The sequence below is a fragment of the Channa argus genome, chromosome 22 (genome assembly GCF_033026475.1).
Source record: "Channa argus isolate prfri chromosome 22, Channa argus male v1.0, whole genome shotgun sequence".
NCBI classification, from domain to species: Eukaryota; Metazoa; Chordata; class Actinopteri; order Anabantiformes; family Channidae; genus Channa; species Channa argus.
Window position 1 is genome coordinate 13,780,948 of NC_090218.1, and position 19,809 is coordinate 13,800,756.

Here is a 19,809-nt window from a genome sequence, read left to right on the forward strand (position 1 = left end):
TCACAATGTCACATTTCACCACACATTTTTTTGCAGAATTATAAATGTGACAATTCTTCAAAGAATACTATGTCCTTCAAATCTTTGAATCACCATGTTTCCATGAGATCTACACACATTTCTCCAGCATATGTCGCCAAAGTGGTGATTCGTATGTTTAAAAACACTGAACCCTTTTTTGAATCAATTGCTTCAACTGGTTCAAAGCTTTAAAAAGCCTCAATTCTCCCAGCACTAGACACTAAAATCAACAAACTAATAAACACTAATATTATTATTCTAGATGAAGCAACTGTCAGTACATAAAGCATTAAAATTTTTACCTGCTGCTTTTTCTGTTTCTTTTTAATCATTTGAATATATTTTTCAACTATTCTGGATTAAACTTGTACATGAATATGTTCTCAACAGTACCAAAGTCAGTAGTGTTTAAAATACAGTTGTTTTTTTTTATTTATTTTTTATTCATCAATAACTTAGAGAAGTTTTTGTTTTACTGGAATACTGCTTTTGAAGTTAAGGTACATTTTAGAGCAGAAGTGGCACTCTATTTGTAGCGGAGTACTTTGTTGTAGCTACGTAGTTAGAGTACTAAAGTTGTGTTTCTACAACCCCTGGAAGTGAAGGCAGAGTGAAATGTCATAATTTAGGCTTTAGTAATAGTAGCGGAGTGAGACATCATCTCAGTACTGTAACAACATATCTCCGCTACTGTTTAGACCCGCCCCCGTAAACGGAAATGTCAAAGCGCGCGGGAATTAACTTATAAGCAGCAGCTTGCGCTTAGTTGGTCGCTTTGCTTCCTTGTGGAAAATAAAGAGCGATATAAACTGATATCTGACTGCTCACAAAATGGCGACTCCTCCAAAGAGGCTGTGTCGTGTTCCCGCCAGTCCTCTGCTGAGCAGCAGCAGCAGCAGCTTCTCCCGCCGCTGGAAGAAGATATCCATTGAGGGAAACATCGGTGAGTTGTGTTCGATACCAAAGACTCTCCGGTTCTTTACCGGTGTGATTAACTTGTGAGAAATGCGGGGACATCGAGTCTCTGAGAGCCGGCACTCAAGCAACCGCGTCGTTAACCCGGTTCAGACCGTTTAAACCCGTCCCGCCTTTACAGAGCGGACTGGCGCCAAATTAAAGCGGAGACGTAAACAAAGGCGATCAGAAAAGTTTTTATGGGTTAGAAGGAAGTAATCAGTACAAGTAAAAGTACATCTCTATACTACAGCCTGTGTAGGTGCTGTCAAAGTGATCTAATCTGTAAGAATACTTTATATTGTGTTTATTGATGTTCCTGGCATTTAACAATAATCCAGAATTTCCCTCGAACTATACACCTACACATACTTCAAATATTTAAGTATTTGTATTTAAGTAAAAGTACTTTATGTTAATCGCCAGGTTCTTCCTAAAGTAACAGAGACTGAATTATTTGAGTGCACAGTCTACTACTTGCTGATGCAAAGAGTTTATACTTAAAGACAGCGAAAATAATAAAATCACCTATGTTAAACTGCAGTACTAATACTCACACTGTAGTGTTAAGGTGTACTTTGATAGTTTTTTGTTTCTTAGTTTTCTCTTAGAAAAAAACGGACCTGCCTGTGTGTAAATAAGAATATGTTACTACAAACACCAAAACAAGCTTTCATCTTGAGTGCAAGGTCACGTGGTTTACCACTTTTTTTTACCATTTTCTTGGTGCTTATGTGTAGTTTACTTGAGCGTGTGTTTCAGCCGCAGGAAAGTCCACATTTGTGCGTCTCCTACAGAGGACATCGGAGGACTGGGAGGTGATTCCTGAACCCATCGGGAAATGGTGCAATGTTCAGAACAAAAGCGATGATGTTTACCAGGTAAACACACCTTTGCATGACATTGAAACGTTAAACAATAAGGTCACTTTATGTTCTTTCAGAACAAAGTGCTAATATTTACCCGTTTGGGCAACTGTATTTACCTGCAGGAGCTGAGTTCATCTCAGAAAAGCGGAGGAAACCTCCTGCAGATGTTATATGATAAACCCTGCCGCTGGTCCTACACCTTCCAGGTAAATTCACCGACTCCAACTTCTGAGGTGGGGAAGAGCAGCAGATTTCGTCACAGCTCAACATTTACCTGTTTCTCTACCTGTGTGTCTCTTCTATCAGAGTTACGCATGTCTCAGCAGAGTTCGTTCTCAGCTTCAGTCTCCACCCATTAAACTTCAACAGGCTGAAAACCCTGTTCAGTTCTATGAACGCTCGGTGTACTCAGACAGGTAACAACTGACCCGAGACACTTGTGGACTGTATATATGTTGGATTACTTCAGTAACTCTGTGTAGATGTGTGCATTACTGCAGTACCTCTATACTGTGTGTGCAGGTATGTGTTTGCCTCCAACCTGTTTGAATGTGGGAACCTGTCAGAGACAGAGTGGAATGTGTACCAGGACTGGCACACCTGGTTACTGAACCAGTTTGAAACTGAGATTGCCCTTGATGCCATCATCTACCTGAGGGCCCCCCCACAAGTAAGACTGCTAGTACTACACTTGTCTATCCTCTACCTTAACGCGTAGTAGTAGTAGTAGTAGTAGTAGTAGTAGTAGTAGTACAAAAGTTTTTGAGTATTTTTAGTATTGCCTTCAGTGTCCTGTCTGTTTGGCTATATCTTTCAGCGGTGTATGCAGCGGCTGCTCCACCGTGGGAGGGAGGAGGAGCAGGGGATCCCTCTGGAGTATCTGGAGCAGCTTCACTTCAAACACGAATCGTGGCTCTACCACAGGAACCTCAGGTAACCACTGACCAGACTCAATTCACAGGGTGGATCCGATTGAAGGAAAGAGATGTTACATTCACCTGTGTCTCTGTGTTCAGGTTGGACTTTGATTACCTTAACAATTTACCTGTTCTGATCCTCGACGTCGACGATGACTTTAAGAATGACCGAATCAAACAGGGAGCCATCGTAGACAAGGTTCCTACTTTATCATAATTGCTGTGTTCTAATGTGTTGTATGTATCCACTGGGTCTGACCTGAGTCCGGTTCCTCCTGCAGGTTCAGGAGTTTCTCTCCACGCTCTGAATCTACCAATCACAGCTCAGGATGCAGCAGCTGGCCTCTCCTGACAAACCCTTTTTTTTTTTTTTCTCACATTTTTAAAGTCATGTCTATTTACTTGTACATTCATTTTTTTATATTTTTGTAGATACATGTTACAGTGAGTTAATCAAGTGTGTGTTTACCTAAAATACTTTAATATTTAAAAAATTATAAACTAAACCTTTTTTCTCTTTCATCAGTTTATAGTTGTTTTTTTGGTTTGTTTTTTGTTTTGGGCTTTCTTTGTTTTTGTTTTTTAATTTGGGGGGGGGATGTTCCTATGTTACCATGTTACCAAACTTGGCATGTTGCAGCTAAAACCAGAAAAGACATGTGCTTGAAACTGAATTAACCAGGTGCTTAGTCCACAATAAAGTGACAATAAGGACATTTGTCTCACCCTGCTCTTACAGTAAAACAAAACCAGCAAAATGACTTGACTGATCCATTTCTCTATATTAGTTTTCACTTTTGTCCCTCTCAGGATCCTTTGCGATTGATTATTTGGATTTGTCAGTGTTTGGGCTGTTGACAGGTTTTGATCAGGAGCTTAACTTTTAGAGTATTACTGACCATTTTTGTCACTAACTACCTGGCCTCGGTGCTGCCACCTGATTGGCTGGTTAGATAATAGTGACTAAAAGGGGTGCCTAATAAAGTGACCCTTGTGTGTTCACGCTTGTTTATTTAAGTTATACATTTATTCTTACATTTTGTGTTTAATGTGTGTTTCTCTCATCTGGGTCTGGACCTGCTCAGATGTTTGTTGAATGAAACTCTGTTGGACAAATTCCAGGAAGAGAAAATCAGCATGAAAATAAACTGAGACACAAGATGCTGTTAGATGGCCTGGAAAAGCCTGGAGAGATTCTAGCCCTGACCTGGAAGTATTGAGATAAGCTGTGGGAGGATAAAACTGATTCTGAGTTTGTTGTGTGTCTGTCGTTCAATTTCAGAATGAATCTCATGAGCGTGTTGTTAGTAGCAACACGCTAGCTCATAAAGCTTGAGCTTGGATCTGTGCAGAGATAAATGGAATGGAAATCACTGGACTGTGATCTGGCAACAAACAGCTTCACGCTGTTCGTAGTGCTTGTTCAGCTGCAGTTCAGAGTTTATATTTATATTGACCACAGACTGTCTAGATGACTATTAATAACAGCTAATAAGTACTTCAGTCAGTGGTCAGTGATTAAACTGAATTTTCAGAATAAAATGATCAGAAACATTAAATAAATTAAAATACAAGTTGTACACTTTCCAAAAGGACACTCTTTCTGCTAGGAGGTCATTTTGGGGTGAAGTCCCTTGCCAGATGTTACAAAGCCTTTAATGTAGGATCACAATACATAACATTACAAATAATGATAATATACCAATATATTCATAGAAACACTACAGTGGTTTTTACCAAACAAGGTTAAAAATAATGTCTCCAAGGCAGCAGGAGGGAACAGCTTCCCTCACAGGATTGGGGATCAAACAGGTTTTTTTTAGAATGAGATTTAAACATGATGGGTTTATTGTAATTAAGGAGGAATTGTTTTCTAATGTTATAATGTGTCACTCATCGAGTGAACAGAAACAGAGGGGGCCAGTGAGGTAGTGTCTCACTCACTGAGGACAACATAGTGGTGGGCGGTCTCTCACTTTAAAGTTACAGATTATCTTTCACTCATCTGTTTTTAGCTGCAACAGCTCTCTCTCCATCCAGCTGCAGACTGTAAGTACAGAGAAAATCTTCTTAAATTCACTGTAATCCTTTAAGAACTCTCACCAGTCTCCATGCAGATATTTATTGTTTTCAGAGTTTAGTGTGAAGTAACTGCTGCAGCACTAATTTTGGATTTAGAGAAATTAAGGGGAAACTCTGGGATTCATGGAGAAAACAAAATCTAGAACCTGCAGGGACATAACTGAGGTTTGGAGTCCTGGAGAAAGTTTATAAAGGATTGGAAGAGGTTTGGAATTAGTGTGGAGAAAGTTTGGATTTTAAATGGGTCTGGATAAAGTCTAAAGGTTTATAGGTTTGGTGAGTTCTGGAGAAAGTTTATGAAAGTTTGTGATGGTTCTTCTCTTTTACAGTTGGACCTTTGACCCAGTTATTTAAGGTTAGTTGCTTTTTTGTTTGTTTGTTTGTTTTCACACAAATTGTTAATAGAATGTATTGTTTTTGTGTTCTCAGGCTTATTAACCTCTTCTTGTTATAATATTACAATTGTTATTATTAGTGATATTTATATGTAAATGAAATGAAGCCATTTGTTCTGTGATAGTAAAACACAAACTGATTCTGAATCTGAATTAACAAGAAATAGAAAGATGGGGTTCTCCGACCTGCTGGAAGAGGTCAGTACTGAATTCCTATTGCTATCTGATTACTCTTGTGTAATTCCATACTGTTTAGTGTATTCTAATGCCTGTGATTTTATCAGTCATATTAGTGTTAATTTGAATGTGTAACTGATTACTGTGGCCTATTGTCTCATTATATTGTCATGTTATTTGATTGAAGTCATAATTTAAATTAATCTGATTATTGTGTCATGTGGTGCAGTGCCAGTCCAAGCCCGGAAGCCCAGAAAGGGAATCTAGTATAAAAACTGTGCCAAATCAACATGCGGACAATGATCCGCTGTGGTGACCCTGAACTCAGGGGATAAGCCAAAAGGACAAAAAAATTAAATTAATTGTATTATGTGGTCACAATAATCAGATTATTGTGTTTAGTCACCTTATTGTGCTGAATAATCTGATTAATGTATATTGTAATTATATTACATTGGCTATTAATTGACACCTGTGGTGGTAGACTGTGTTGGTAACTTTCGGTTTCTGTTACCATGGTTAGGTGGGTGGGTTTGGCAGGTACCAGTGGCTCCATGTGACCCTGATCAGCTTGCCTGGTTTGTTGATGGCGAGTCAGAACCTACTCAACAACTTTGTGTCTGGTGTCCCAGGCCACCACTGCAGCCTGCCAGCCAATCACAGCATCCACCACCTTCCTTACCAGTCTGAGCTCCAGGTAAACTGTTGGCTTGGCTTGTTGGTTTAATGACTGGATGTGATTAGTTCGTTAGTTTAATAGATGAATGTGAATGACTGGTTAGTTTAAGGGATGGATTGGTTGTTTCAGGTGGACGAGAAGCAGTTATTGAAAGTCTTCATCCCTATGGACTCTTCAGGCAATGGAATAGATCACTGCAGAAGGTAGCCTGACCTTCTTCAGTTTATTTCCTTTCTGGGTTGAATAAATAACTTCTGACATCACTTCCTGTTCCACCTCTTTAGGTATGTGGAGCCTCAGTGGCAGCTTCTAGCAGCTAACAGCTCAGCTAATGTTACCTACGTTCAGACTGAAGGATGTTTAAATGGTTGGACATTCGACCGCTCAGAGTTTCTTGCCACCACTGTGTCTGAGGTAACAACCAGAAAACACATTACATTAATGAGGCTCATTCACAAGCCTAATTAATGGGAGGCATCCTGTCCCTTGCTCAGTGGGACCTGGTCTGCTCTCGGCGGTCTCTGAAACAGATGATCCAGACCATCTATATGGGGGGAGTTTTAACAGGTGCCATCCTCTATGGTGGACTGTCTGACAGGTGAGACTCATCGGTCTGTACCTGGTGGTACCTGTGCTGTAAAATCCAAATAGAAGCTGTATCTCTCTATCTCTCTCTCTCAGGTTTGGGAGGCGGTCTGTCCTTATTTGGTCGTACCTGCAGCTGGGAGTGCTTGGCTGTAGCTCTGCTCTCTCTCCATCATACTCAGCCTACTGTGTTTTTAGGTTTCTAAGCGGGATGGCGGTGTCCGGGGTCATCCTCAACGGAGTCTCTTTGAGTACTTGTCCATCTGTCTACTTGTACCCTTTTATACCTTTATACCTGTCCACATGTCTGTCTCACTAAATACTTGTCCCCTGTTTATCTGTGTGTCTGCCCACCTATGCACTGTATACCTGTCCACGTGTTTACCTGTTTGTCTGTAGAGGTTGAGTGGATACCAACCAAAGCAAGGACGATAGTGGGCACACTGAGTTCCTTCTTCTTCACCCTCGGTCAGATGATCCTGGCAGGGCTTGCCTATTGGCTGAGAGACTGGAGGAAGCTGCAAGTGGTTGTCTGTGTTCCACAATTCCTGTTCTTCGCCTACAGCTGGTCAGACTTTAGAATAAATGTTTCATCTCTGTCTGCTCTGTGATTGGTCAGTTGGTTCTTATCTGCTCTGTGATTGGTCAGGTGGTACTCAGAGTCAGCCCGTTGGTTGATTCTGAATCGTCGGTCTGAGGAGGCATTAAAGAGTCTTCACCGAGTCGCTCGAATTAACAGAAAACCAGAGATGATCGACAAGTTGACGTTAGAGGTAACCTGTCTCTCCCCTTACCTGTGTCTTTCTACCTGTCAAATATTTAACAATGCATAATGTGACTAACAGGTGATGCACTCTCACATGACGAAAGAGATCGAGTCGAGTCGTTCATCTTTCACAGCATTTGACCTGCTGAGGACCAGAGGAATGAGACGCATCTCCACTTGTCTGATTGCTGTCTGGTCCGGAAACACACTTTTTCATTTACATTTACCTGTTCTCATTAACCTTCACCTCTATTCATTCCCCTTTTTCTCTACCTGCCCACCTGTCTGCAGGTTCTCCACCAGTTTTGCATATTATGGTTTGGCAATGGATCTGCAGAAGTTTGGGGTAAGTCACAAATTAGCATCTATACTACATGTTATCTGTTATCAAGGTGAGATTATTGTTTGGAGCCCTAAACCCCCCACACCTAAGCGCAGACACACTACCCCACACATTAATGGAAAACAGCTGTATGACAAACCTTTTGATCCAACACACCAACAAACAAACACACACTAAATTAACAATAAAATAACATAAACATAAAAAAATAATTAACTGAAGTGACATACATTAAACCAGAGTACCTGATCAGGTTTTGTGCAAACACTTAAAATGAGCCATGTTCAAACAATAAAAAACAGAGCAATATAATGTAAAAACAGAATACTAAAGTTGTGTTCTATGTTTAACTCAAAGTCAGTCCCAGTTACACAAATAATGTTACTCCACAAGTAGATTATCTTGTTAACAATTCTGCAGCTTCACTACGTACAATACGCGATATTGTTGCCTCTGAAAAGGAAGGCAGTAAACCAGAAGAGTAAATGGTCTGCACTTATATAGCGCTTTTCTACCTATTGGCACTCAAAGCGCTTTACACTGCTTCTTATTCACCCATTCGCACTCACAATCACACACACACATACACAGATGGGGGCCATGGAGGCGATCTCATGGTATAGTTCGCAAACACGCAACTTAAAACAAGCAACCGAAAGTTAGAAAGAAAGTGGCGTTCCAGAAATTTAGAAGAATCTCATTTAGCCTGGAAAAATAGTTTAAAAATGTACAAGAAAGCTCTCCGTGAAGCCAGAAAAGCATATTCTTCATCATTAATAGAAGAAAACAAGAAAAACCTGGTTTCTGTTCAGCACTGTAGCCAGGCTGACTAAGAACCATAGTTCTTTTGAGCCTAGTATTCCCTTAACTCTGAGCAGCAATGACTTCATGACTTTTTTATAAATAAAATTGTAGCTATTAGAGTAAGAATTCACCAGATCTTCCACCCAAATATTACAGATAGCTCTTCACGTACAGCAGTGCTAGAATCATCGATAAGGCCCCAATCCCTCTTAGGCTGCTTTTTACCTCTAAATCTCGCTGAGCTAACTTCAATTAGTACCTCATTCAAACCAACAACCTTTCTGCTAGATCTTATTCAAACTAGACTGCTCAAGGAAGCTTTACCCTTAATAGATACGTTCGTATTAGATATCATCAATCTATCTTTAGAAACAGGCTATGTACCTCGGGCCTATAAGGTAACTCTAATTAAACCACTACTTAAAAAACCCTGTCTTGACCCAGGTGTTTTAGCCAATTACAGACCAATATATAATCTCCCCTTTGTTTTCTAAAATAATTGAAAAAGTAGTTGCAAAACTATTATGTGACCTCGTTTACAGGAATAATTTGTATGAAGACTTTCAGTCAGGATTTAGAATTCATCATTGTACAGAAACAGCACCGGTAAAATTCACCAACAATCTTCTCATGGCCTCAGATAATGGACTAGTCTCTATACTTATTCTGTTAGATCTTAGTGCTGCATTGGATACCATTGATCACAACATTTTATTACAGAGACTGGAACATGAAATTGGGATTGAAGGAACTGCACTAAGTTGGTTTAAATCTTATCTATCTGATAGATTTCAATTTGTTCATGTTAATGATGAATCATCCATGCACACAAAGGTTAGCTATGGTGTTCCACAAGGCTCTGTGTTAGGACCAATACTTTTTACTTTATACACGTCTCCTTTAGGCAACATTATTAGAAAACACTAAATTTCCACTGCTATGCTGATGATACCCAGCTATATTTATCTATGGAACCAGATGAAAATAATCAGTTAATAAAGCTTCAAGCATGCCTACAAGACATAAAGGCCTGGATGTCCCACAATTTTTTACTTCTAAACTCAGACAAAACTGAAGTCATAGTATTTTACTCAAGATGGCATAAGTCTGGCCTCCAGTACTACTGCAAGGAACCTTGGAGTTATTTTTGACCAGGATTTGTCCTTTACATCACATATAAAACCAATCTCTAGAATAGCCTTCCTCCACATATGGAACATTGCCAAAATTAGGAGCATCTTGTCTCCAAGTGATTCCAAAAAACTAGTCCATGCATTTGTTACCTCTAGGTTGGACTACTGTAATTCCCTACTTTTAGGATGCCCCATTAACTCCCTAAAGAGCCAGCAATTAATCCAAAATGCTGCAGCAAGAGTGCTGACTGGAACTAGCAAGATAGATCATATTTCACCTTTACTAGCTTCTCTCCTTTGGCTTCCCATTTAATCTAGAATATAATTAAAAACCCTGCTTTATACATATAAAGCTCTGAATGGTCAGGCTCCATCATAAATAGAAGACCTCATAGCACCAAATCATCCCAGTAGACCACTTCTATCTCAGAATGTAGGCCTACTTGTGGTTCCCAGAATTTCCAAAGGTAGAATGGGAGGTGGAGCCTTTAGCTATCAAGCTCTTCTCCTGTGGAACCAGCTCCCAGTTCAGATTCAGGAAGCAGACACCCTCTCTACCTTTAAGTCTAGGCTTAAAACCTTCCTCTTTAATAAAGCATATAGTTAGTTATAGTTATGCTGCTATAGGCTTAGACTGCTGGGGGACCCACCCCCCGATGTACTGAACTCCTTTCCTCCTCTTGACCCTCTCTCCTCTCCTCTCACCCCGCAATTGTCAACAACTCTGTGTGTTTTCTCCCGTAGTTGTTTTTTTCCTTCTCTGTCCCCCTCTCTCTGTCCCTTTCTGCAGGTGTCCCCAGCTTTGAAGCTGTGTGTCTTCCAGCGTGCAGCTACTGGTCCTACCAACCTGCCAGATGTTTTGTTGTTCCTTTTTGTTGCTATTTTCGTTTTTCTCTTCACTTTCAACTTACCCCAACCAGTCAAGGCAGATGGCCGTCCACCCTGAGCCTGGTTTTGCTGGAGGTTTCTTCTGTTAAAGGGAGTTTTTCCTCTCCACTGTTGCCTATGGCTTGCTCCAGGGGGAATTGTTGGGTTCTCTCTATACATCTTTAAAATATTGACTTTATTTTCTAAAGAGATGACTTTGTTGTGAATTGGTGCTATATAAATAAAGTTGAATTGAATTGAAATAAATGGTCTGTACATAGCACTTTTCTACCTATTGGTACTTTGCACTGCTTCTCATTTACCCATTAACCTCTCCTCATGTTGGTGGTTGTCTTTTCCAGGTGAGTATCTATCTGATGCAGATCATCTTTGGAGCTGTTGATTTTCCAGCCAAACTGTTAGCTCTGGGCATGCTCAGCTACCTGGGAAGGAGGGTAACTCAGGCCACCTGCCTCTTTCTGTCAGCAGTCATCATCTTTGGCAACATTTTTGTCCCAACAGGTAAGAGGTACACAAATAAACACAAAATATACAAACACAGGTACAAACATAAAATGAAATACTACTCAGAAGTACACAAATGTATATGAAATGTTACACATACGGTAGCATGTTCACAATGCACACAAAATAATATCTTGTAAAAACTAGGCCTGTCAAAGAAGTTTTTAATCATGAATAATCACACTGTCTATTGTTAATCGCTTTAAATCACAAAATAATTACAAATGTTTAATATGATCAGACTTTATTACAAAGAAACTTCTTTCAAGTGTGTGTTTTTTCAACACCCATCAAAAAAGGAGTGGACACATGGTATGGATGGTACTGATTAGGTGAAACTAATGAACTGAGGCCTAATGTATTAATTCAGCAGCAAAGCCATACACACCTAATATCAATCCTTTACCCATAACCACTTATACTGTTTAGGGTCTCACAGGGCTGGAGACTATCCCAGGTGGGAGAGAGGTGTGGTCCGCCCTGGACAGGTTTATAGTTTGTCTTAGGGCCAACATAGAGAGACATACACAAACAGACAAACATTCACACCTACAGAAAGGCTGCAGCCGGTCATTTAGACATCTGCAAGACACTTGGTTTTAGTTACATTTTATGTCTGACTTTATATATATTTTATTTGTAACATGAGGCAGCATCTCCCAGTTAATGATCTCTCCTTTTATTCAGCCTTTCATTAACCCTGCTTTCTGTCAGTCTTGTTGCCAGATCATCTCTCTCTGCTTCTCGTGAACCTTCTAGCCAGCCTTTACTAGATTGACCAGTGCTTGACTTTTGCCTGCCTGCCTTTGGTCGGTTTTCCTGTCTGCTGCTGCCTTTCTTGCTTCCCTGAATCCCTGTCTATTTGTCAGCACTGTAAGTCAGAATATTATTATTATCATTATTAGATTTTAGATTGTTGATTTCTGACCTGTTTATTCTCACTATCTGTTTACTCCAGTCTGTTGCCAACCACTGAATAAATTGCTCTGAAAGAGTTTTGCTGTTTTGGACTGAAATTCACCTGTGTTTTGAGTGTCCTAATTCCTACCATAGTTCCTCTCTCCCTTTTAAAAATGCTCTACCTACAAGTAAGCTCCTACATTTGTATTTACCTGATCTCTCCTGCACATATTTGCAGTTACTTTCCTGTTCTCCAGTTCCTAGAGACACAAAACACTCCTCTTGACGTCTTGGTCGTTCAGACAGAAGGCAATACTTTCTTTCCCATGGGTTTTCTCTTCATCTGACCCCCTCCCCCCAAAAAAATTAGTGGTGGTAAAAGGAATTTGCATTAAGACATTTCTATCGCTGTAACAATGACAGCAATTTCAGCCTCTAATATTTTGTTTCTCAGTAATTACATTCTGCATAATGGGAAAGACTTTCTTGAAACACTCCATCTGTACCTACTCACAGAAATGCAGAGTGTCAGGACCACGTTGGCTTGTCTTGGTAAAGGTTTCACTTCAGCATCCTTCACCACTGTATACCTGTTTACTGGAGAGCTCTACCCCACCATCATCAGGTGAGACTGACCAAAAGAAAACTTCCCTGCAGCAAGCTACATCATAGCTATTAGTCAGCTACCCTCTAATATGCTGTATATTGATCACATGGTGTGTTCTTGTGTTTTCAGGCAGACAGGAATGGGCTTTGTCTCCACCATGGCGAGAGTTGGCAGCATGGCAGCCCCTGCAGTCCTCATCCTTGATGAGGTCACTAACACAGACTTAACCTGAGTTTAGTTAGTGAAAGCTGCAGTTCATAAAAATAACAATCTAATAAATATTGTATCAACATTTATCTCTATTTACATAAGAATTTATATTTTAACAAAGTTCTTATTCTCCAAAATCTGAAAAAATATTCTTCAACTCCTTGTCATTACACATTTTTACACGATATAAGTAAGTGTTTAGTTTCACCAATTTAACTTGTGCTTTTGTGTGTTTTGTCAATAATAATTAAATGATGTTTAGTGAAGAATGTGATACAAAAGCTAAGCTCAGGGCTAATTTGCCTGAGTATAAAAAAAAAATCTTTATTAGGTCATATTGTCAGCATAGAGAAATCCTATAATCTTATAATTGTTATATGTTCATCAAAACCTTTGCTGCTGTTTTTTTCTGATAAACCTGCTAACCAGTTCTAACACAGGTGTAGTGGTAAGTACTTATGGACTACTTTTCCCAGGTGTTCCCTGCTCTGCCCAGTTTGGTGTATGGTGGGGCAGCAGTTCTAGCCGGCTGCTTTGCCTGTTTCCTGCCAGAAACCCTTAACGTTGCGCTGCCCGACACCATTGAAGAGGTGGAGGAGAAATGGTGAGCTAATATTTATGGTTAACTTCATAAGAAGCTGCAACAAGCTGCTCTATTGGTTCAGCAGACTAATCAACACCTGTTTTTTCAGGTCTGGTAGAAGCCTGGTCTCCCAACAGAAAGAGGGCATATCTTTAAACAAAGGCATGGTTGCTGTTGATATCATGGTCAATAATGAGGGCCCGGTCTCGCAGGAAGGTGTGACTTTAAAAGCCATGAAGTAAAAAGCTGGGACTGGTCTTGACGCCCTATAAATGGTCAGGCGCTGTCACTTTACACAGTCAGAGAGAGCCAATAGAATTTAGAGAAATGTCAGATTTTATGTCCTTCTTAGCTAATCCACAAATACAACACCCTTGATCCATCCAGCTGCTGTTAACATCATCCTGTGGCCTGGGCTCATTTTGTGTGTTTTAAAAAGCCCAGTATATGTAACTGAATTAATGTATAAAATCTTACAAATATTTATAATGAAAAATGTTTGACAATCATTGATTACAATAGAATTAGTTTGCAAGGCTGTACAGGTCATCAAAAGTAGTTCCTTTCCACTAAATCCTGCTTTTCTAAACAGACAACAACGGTACTAAATCACCTTCTACTAATCAAAGTTACACTTGTTACCCACAATCGTTATAGACCCCTCACTGAGGAAAATCCTCTAAATTTAACATTTACATTTAGTCATTTAGCAGACACTTTTATCCAAAAGCGAACTCCACGTGAGGTACGAGGCAAGCAAAAATCTAAGTCAAGGAGAAAAACATCAAAGCAAATTCCTATCAGAAAAGTGTTTACATTTCATGAGATGCAAGTGCAAGAAAGAACAGAAAGGAAGGTTTTTTTTTGTTTTTGTTTTTTAGATTTAAGTGCATAGGAAGATGTGGAAGAGTTCTGTTTTTGCAGTTTTTGCAATATTGGGAGTGAGTTTGCTGAGCGTGCAGAGTTTGGTAGCTCGTTCCACCATCGTGGGATAATTGCGCTGAATAGTTTTGCTTGATGTCTTCTATGTGGTGCTGGGACACCAGACGTCATTCGTTGGCAGACAGCAGTGGACGGGAAGGATTGTAGACCTGAATGAGGGATTTAAGGTAAACGGGAGCTGTTGAGGTGATCACCCTGTAGGCAAGAGACAGAGCTTTGAACATGATGCGAGTAGCTACAGGAAGCCAGTGTAGAGATCTAAATAGTGGTGTGACATGAGTCCTTTTTGGCTGATTAAAAATTAGGCGTGCTGCCGCATTTTGGATCATCTGCAAGGGTTTGATTGTGGATACTGGTAACCCCAAGCGTTGCAGTAATCAAGACGAGATACGACCAGCGCCTGTAAAATAAGTTGGGTTGTATATTCAGTGAGGTAGGGTCTGATCTTCTTAATGTTGTAGAGGGCAAATCTTCTAGAGACTAAGGAGATGTGGTCCCTAAAGCTCAGTTTATCGTCAATGATGACCACAAGATTTTTGGCCAACTTAGTGGGGACAATCACTGTAGATCCAATGTTGATGCTGATGTGTTGCATCAAAGGTCTGGCTGGGAAGACAAGGACATCCGTCTTGGAGAGGTGGAACTGATAGGTAAGACCGAAGCCAGGCTAGAGCTGATGCAGAGATGCCTAGGTCAGAGAGTGTGGACAAGAGGATCTGATGGTTCACAGTGTCAAAGGCTTATGTAAATACCAGATTGAAAAATTACAGTTTATAGCGTTTGATGATTTATTTATTTTTTTTTAATTCACATGGTTAAGTAAGATCTTTTATTATTGGATAACTGAACCCATATACGTAATTGTAACACTAGTAAAACTAATATTAGATTGTTGGCTTTTTCCAAACGTTCTCAATTTCAGTGTAAGGAGTTCAAACTTCAAGAGATAAATTTGCCTAAACCCTCGAGAACACCAGAACAGAATTACTCATGTTGATTTTTAGAGCAGGTATAATGTCTTTAAAGTACATTTTACTAATAAGTACATAATAAGTAATAGGTTTCTTTATGTTTACATAACATTACCTGGAAATTTTCTTGTTGTTCAATTCAATTCAATTCAATTCAACTTTATTTATATAGCGCCAATTTACAACAAAGTCATCTCAAGGCACTTTACAGAATAAAGTCCAGACTACACAAGTATGTAGAAGCAACCCAACAAATCCCCCTTGAGCAAGCCATAGGCAACAGTGGAGAGGAAAAACTCCCTTTAATGGGAGAAACCTCCAGCAGAACCAGGCTCAGGGTGGGTGGCCATCTGCCTTGACCGGTTGGGGTGAGTGGAAAGTTGAGAAAGAAAAGAAAAGAGCAACGAAAGCAACAAAACAACAACAAAAAGCAACAACAAAACAACAAGAAAAGCAACAACAAAGCATCGTACAGGTTGTAGGACATAGAATTAATGGTATACAGTGGTGACAAGTAAATGTATAGAGAAAAGCTAGTTCAGGTTGAGTGAGCAGTTTAACTATAAGCTTTATCAAAAAGGAAGGTTTTAAGCCTAGTCTTAAAAGTAGAGAGGGTGTCTGCTCCCCGAATTTGGATTGGAAGCTGGTTCCACAGGAGAGGAGCTTGATAGCTAAAGGCTCTGCCTCCCATTCTACTTTTGCAAACTCTGGGAACCACAAGTAGGCCTGTATTTTGGGATCGAAGTGGTCTAATCGGGCGATACAGAACTATGAGATCTTTTAAATATGATGGAGCTTGACCATTAAGAGCTTTGTATGTAAGGAGGAGGGTTTTGAACTCTATCCTAGATTTTATGGGAAGCCAATGAAGAGAAGCTAGTGAAGGTGAAATATGATCTCTCTTTCCTAATCCAGTCAGCACTCTTGCTGCAGCATTTTGGATTAATTGAAGGCTTTTTAGGGAGTTATTAGGACACCCCAGAAGTAGGGAATTACAGTAGTCCAACCTAGAAGTAACAAATGCATGGACCAGTTTTTCGGCATCACTTTGAGACAGGATGCTTCTAATTTTAGCAATGTTCCGTAGGTGGAAGAAGGCTGTTCTAGAGATTTGTCTTATATGTGATGTAAATGCCAAATCCTGGTCAAAAATAACTCCAAGGTTCCTCACCGTAGTACTGGAGGCCAAAGTTATGTCATCTAAAGTAAATATATTGTTAGACAGCATATTTCTCATGTTTTTAGGCCCAAAGAGGATGATTTCAGTTTTGTCTGAATTTAGAAGTAGGAAATTGTAGGACATCCAGGTCTTTATGTCTTTTAGACATGCTTCAAGTTTGACTTATTGGTTAGTATCTTCTGGTTTCACAGATAAATAGAGCTGGGTATCATCTGCATAGCAGTGGAAGTTTATGGAATGTTTCCTAATAATTTTGCCTAAAGGTGACATGTACAGATTAAAAAGTATTGGTCCTAACACAGAGCCCTGTGGAACTCCATAGCTAACTTTGGTGCATAAAGAAGAGTCATCATTAACATGAACAAGTTGGAATCTGTCTGAAAGATAAGATTTAAACCAATGTAATGTGGTTCCTTTAATCCCAAATCCATGTTCTAGTCTCTGTAATAAAATGTTGTGGTCAATGGTGTCAAATGCGGCACTAAGGTCTATTAAGACGAGTACGGACACAAGTCCATTATCTGAAGCGAGGAGAAGATCATTGGAGACTTTTACCAGTGCTGTTTCTGTACTGTGATGAAGTCTAAATCCTGACTGAAAGTCTTCATACAAATTATTCCTGTAAAGGTGATCACATAATCGTTTTGCAACTACTTTTTCAAGGATTTTAGAAATAAACGGGAGATTTGATATTGGTCTATAGTTGGCTAAATCACCTGGATCAAGACAGGGTTTTTTAAGTAATGGTTTGATTACAGCAACTTTATAAGCCTTTGGTACATAGCCAGTTTCTAAAGATAGGTTAATCAAATCTAATATGAATGTGTCTATTAAAGGTAGAACATCTTTAAGCAATTTGGTTGGAACAGGGTCTAAAAGACATGTTGTTAGTTTTGAGGAGGTGATAGTTGAACTTAGCTCAGTGAGATCTATGGGTGAAAAACAGTCTAAGATGGATTGGGGCCTTATTGAGGATTCTAGAGCTGTTGTACATGAAGATCTATCTGTAATATTTGTAGGGAGGATCTGGTGAATCTTTTCCCTAATGGCTGCAATTTTATCAGTAAAGAAAGTCATAAAGTCATTGCTGCTCAAAGTTAAGGGTATACTAGGCTCAACAGAACTATGGCTCTTAGTCAGCCTGGCTACAGTGCTGAATAAAAACCGGGGGTTGTTCTTGTTTTCCTCTATTAGTGCGGAATAATATGCTTGTTCTTTCATATTCCTGCACCAATTTTAGGGTCTCTCCCCAAAGGTTGCAGCATTATTTCGTTGAAGATTCTCACTTATCTAGGTTTGCACTCCTTTCTTCTTGGGTAACAAAACATTTCTAACCAAGAAGAAATAAATCCATTTGACATGATTTAATCTTCAGATTACCTAGAAATGTCTATTTAAAAAGTAAATGCAAATTTTTTGTTTTACAAAACAAAAAGCCAGAAATTCATAGGATTGCTGCTCTTAAACACCGCTTTATTCACAAACACATCAAATTGTCCACTTCCTTATAAACATGAACATGTTCAGACACCCACTGGTCACTCAGTATTAATATACACTATTTCCCAGCCTTTGATTGTAATAACTGGTCAACATAGTAATAGATTTTCCCCACAGTACATTTCCTACCCTTCCCTTTTTTAATTACCCTCTCCTCTGTGGTAGAGCACAATACAGTGAACTTGGTGTGGACTAATCTAAAATTAGAAAACAACAGTTTGATTATATCCAAGTGCAGTATACTGCAGTATAAGGTTAGGTGTCATTAACATTACAGTGTGCAACAGCAAAGCTGTGGTGGCACTAGCAGTGGTGCAGTGAGATCCACTTCTGAAAATGCTTAAGATAGGATGGCGCTTCTGACCAATCAGTAAAAAGCAACAAATTGTGCTCATTAGTAAGTGTATTAGCATTTGTATTTATTTTAAATTAATACGACAACCCTAAGGCCAGTGCAGAGAGTGTTTAAGTGTGAAAAGTGAAGCAGAGGTGTTTTAGAAGAGGGAAAGAAAGGACTGGACAGAGAGGAGTGATTCAGAGTTTCATGTTGGCGCTAGCTTAAGATGTACACTGCAGCTTTAATGTAACTTACCCAGTTACCGGCAGTCACTTCTCTTCAATCCAAAACTCCAGTTTTCAGAGACTAACATTATTTTTCATAATCGTTGTTTGTTCCAGTGTCTTTCATGCAGAGAAGGCTAATATGACTAAATGACTAAATGTAATATTAATAAAGCCATGGTCCATCAGATGGATGTAAACATACATTTGTAATGCAGAAACAAGCACTGTTATCAAATTTTTCAGTTCTTAAAACTGGCTCCCTTGACTGCTCTCACCTGCTCTTCACAGCCTAATTATCTTTTTCAATGTTGTGAAAATCCAGTTTCTACATCATTTACTACATGCTGTACTAAGAATTCAGTATGGTCCAGTTTCAACATGAAGTTTCAACATGAAGCACAAAATAAACATCAACAACACAATGAACAAAAATACTACAACAATAATAATAAAGTAATGAACATAACCATAAACAATTTATATTGTATAAGGCTAATTACCTTCTGTGTAGTGGGAGACATGTTGAAGGTGTGACTTTCAAAGAGCAATATCTAGTAATGTGAGGAGACCTGCAATACGCACTTTAGGCACAGAATTTTTACAACTGTCTGAGAGGTAAAATATCTCTGCAGATGAAGCGTTTTTAGAACTCTATTTAAAGACTGTTTAAATGTGATGCAAACTCCTCTGTTTTCTACCTAAACCATAAAACAGCTTTATTTTATTCAATTCTCTGTTTAGTTTAATTGTATGAAACTTTGTTTTTAACTGCAGAAATATGAAGTAGAAAGTACTAACTGTGCAGATTTGTATTGGATTATACTTGAATACATGTATTGAGTTACTTTCCATAGCTCTTTGGGCATTTACATGATTTCAAAACTAGAGATCCTGCCCTCAATAACTGACAATGATCAAATGGCTTCATCAGGTCTTCAACAGATCATCACTGTAATTGTTTCAGCACAGATCACGTTTTGGGAAGCTTCTGATTTTATTTCATTTACTGAATGTTAATGATTTACGTAGCCAAACTTACAAATACCATCTTAAATATTCTGCTCTAAATATTCTGTTGTAGTGTGAATTTGATTCCACAGCTAAATAAAACTATGCAAGTTCCCTTTACTGTTGTTGTTTTTTTTTTTTTACTCTAGTTAAATCCTCTAATGTTCTAACCCGTATCTTCACATTTGAAACATATGTAACACATTATTTATTGTAATGAACTAATA

At 39.1% G+C, this 19,809-nt stretch overlaps 2 protein-coding genes across 5 annotated transcripts; both read left to right on the forward strand.

Moving 5' to 3' along the window:
• The first annotated feature begins 735 nt into the window (after window positions 1–735).
• On the forward strand, window positions 736–3,477 carry zgc:110540 (deoxynucleoside kinase). The gene is made up of 8 exons (XM_067491429.1): window positions 736–964; window positions 1,738–1,856; window positions 1,967–2,050; window positions 2,151–2,260; window positions 2,367–2,514; window positions 2,662–2,777; window positions 2,861–2,960; window positions 3,043–3,477. The coding sequence occupies exons 1-8, from the start codon at window positions 853–855 to the stop codon at window positions 3,067–3,069; spliced, it is 816 nt and encodes a 271-aa protein (XP_067347530.1). The 5' UTR covers window positions 736–852; the 3' UTR covers window positions 3,070–3,477.
• Window positions 3,478–3,619: 142 nt separating this feature from the next.
• Window positions 3,620–19,702, forward strand: oatx (organic anion transporter X). Of its 4 annotated transcripts, none has more exons than XM_067491425.1 (17): window positions 3,620–4,810; window positions 5,173–5,198; window positions 5,364–5,436; window positions 5,939–6,112; window positions 6,224–6,297; window positions 6,379–6,508; window positions 6,589–6,692; window positions 6,776–6,930; window positions 7,079–7,247; window positions 7,329–7,452; window positions 7,525–7,640; window positions 7,737–7,791; window positions 10,955–11,114; window positions 12,534–12,642; window positions 12,754–12,832; window positions 13,311–13,438; window positions 13,527–19,702. In XM_067491425.1, exons 3-17 carry the CDS (start codon window positions 5,410–5,412, stop codon window positions 13,657–13,659), a joined length of 1,737 nt encoding a protein of 578 aa, XP_067347526.1. In that variant the 5' UTR covers window positions 3,620–4,810; window positions 5,173–5,198; window positions 5,364–5,409; the 3' UTR covers window positions 13,660–19,702. The 4 variants fall into 4 exon arrangements, with proteins under 4 accessions (XP_067347526.1, XP_067347528.1, XP_067347527.1 ...); XM_067491427.1 differs by having other exon boundaries at window positions 5,400–5,436; XM_067491426.1 differs by lacking the exon at window positions 3,620–4,810 and having other exon boundaries at window positions 4,817–5,198.
• Window positions 19,703–19,809: the final 107 nt, after the last annotated feature.

Coding starts and splice junctions, on each gene's coding strand:
- zgc:110540 (XM_067491429.1), top strand. CDS start 853: ATGGCGACTCCTCCAAAGAGGCTGTGTCGTGTTCCCGCCAGTCCTCTG. Junction 965..1,737: donor ATCCATTGAGGGAAACATCG/GTGAGTTGTGTT, acceptor CGTGTGTTTCAG/CCGCAGGAAAGTCCACATTT. Junction 2,261..2,366: donor CGCTCGGTGTACTCAGACAG/GTAACAACTGAC, acceptor CTGTGTGTGCAG/GTATGTGTTTGCCTCCAACC.
- oatx (XM_067491425.1), top strand. CDS start 5,410: ATGGGGTTCTCCGACCTGCTGGAAGAG. Junction 6,113..6,223: donor CTTACCAGTCTGAGCTCCAG/GTAAACTGTTGG, acceptor TGGTTGTTTCAG/GTGGACGAGAAGCAGTTATT. Junction 6,509..6,588: donor TTGCCACCACTGTGTCTGAG/GTAACAACCAGA, acceptor TCCCTTGCTCAG/TGGGACCTGGTCTGCTCTCG.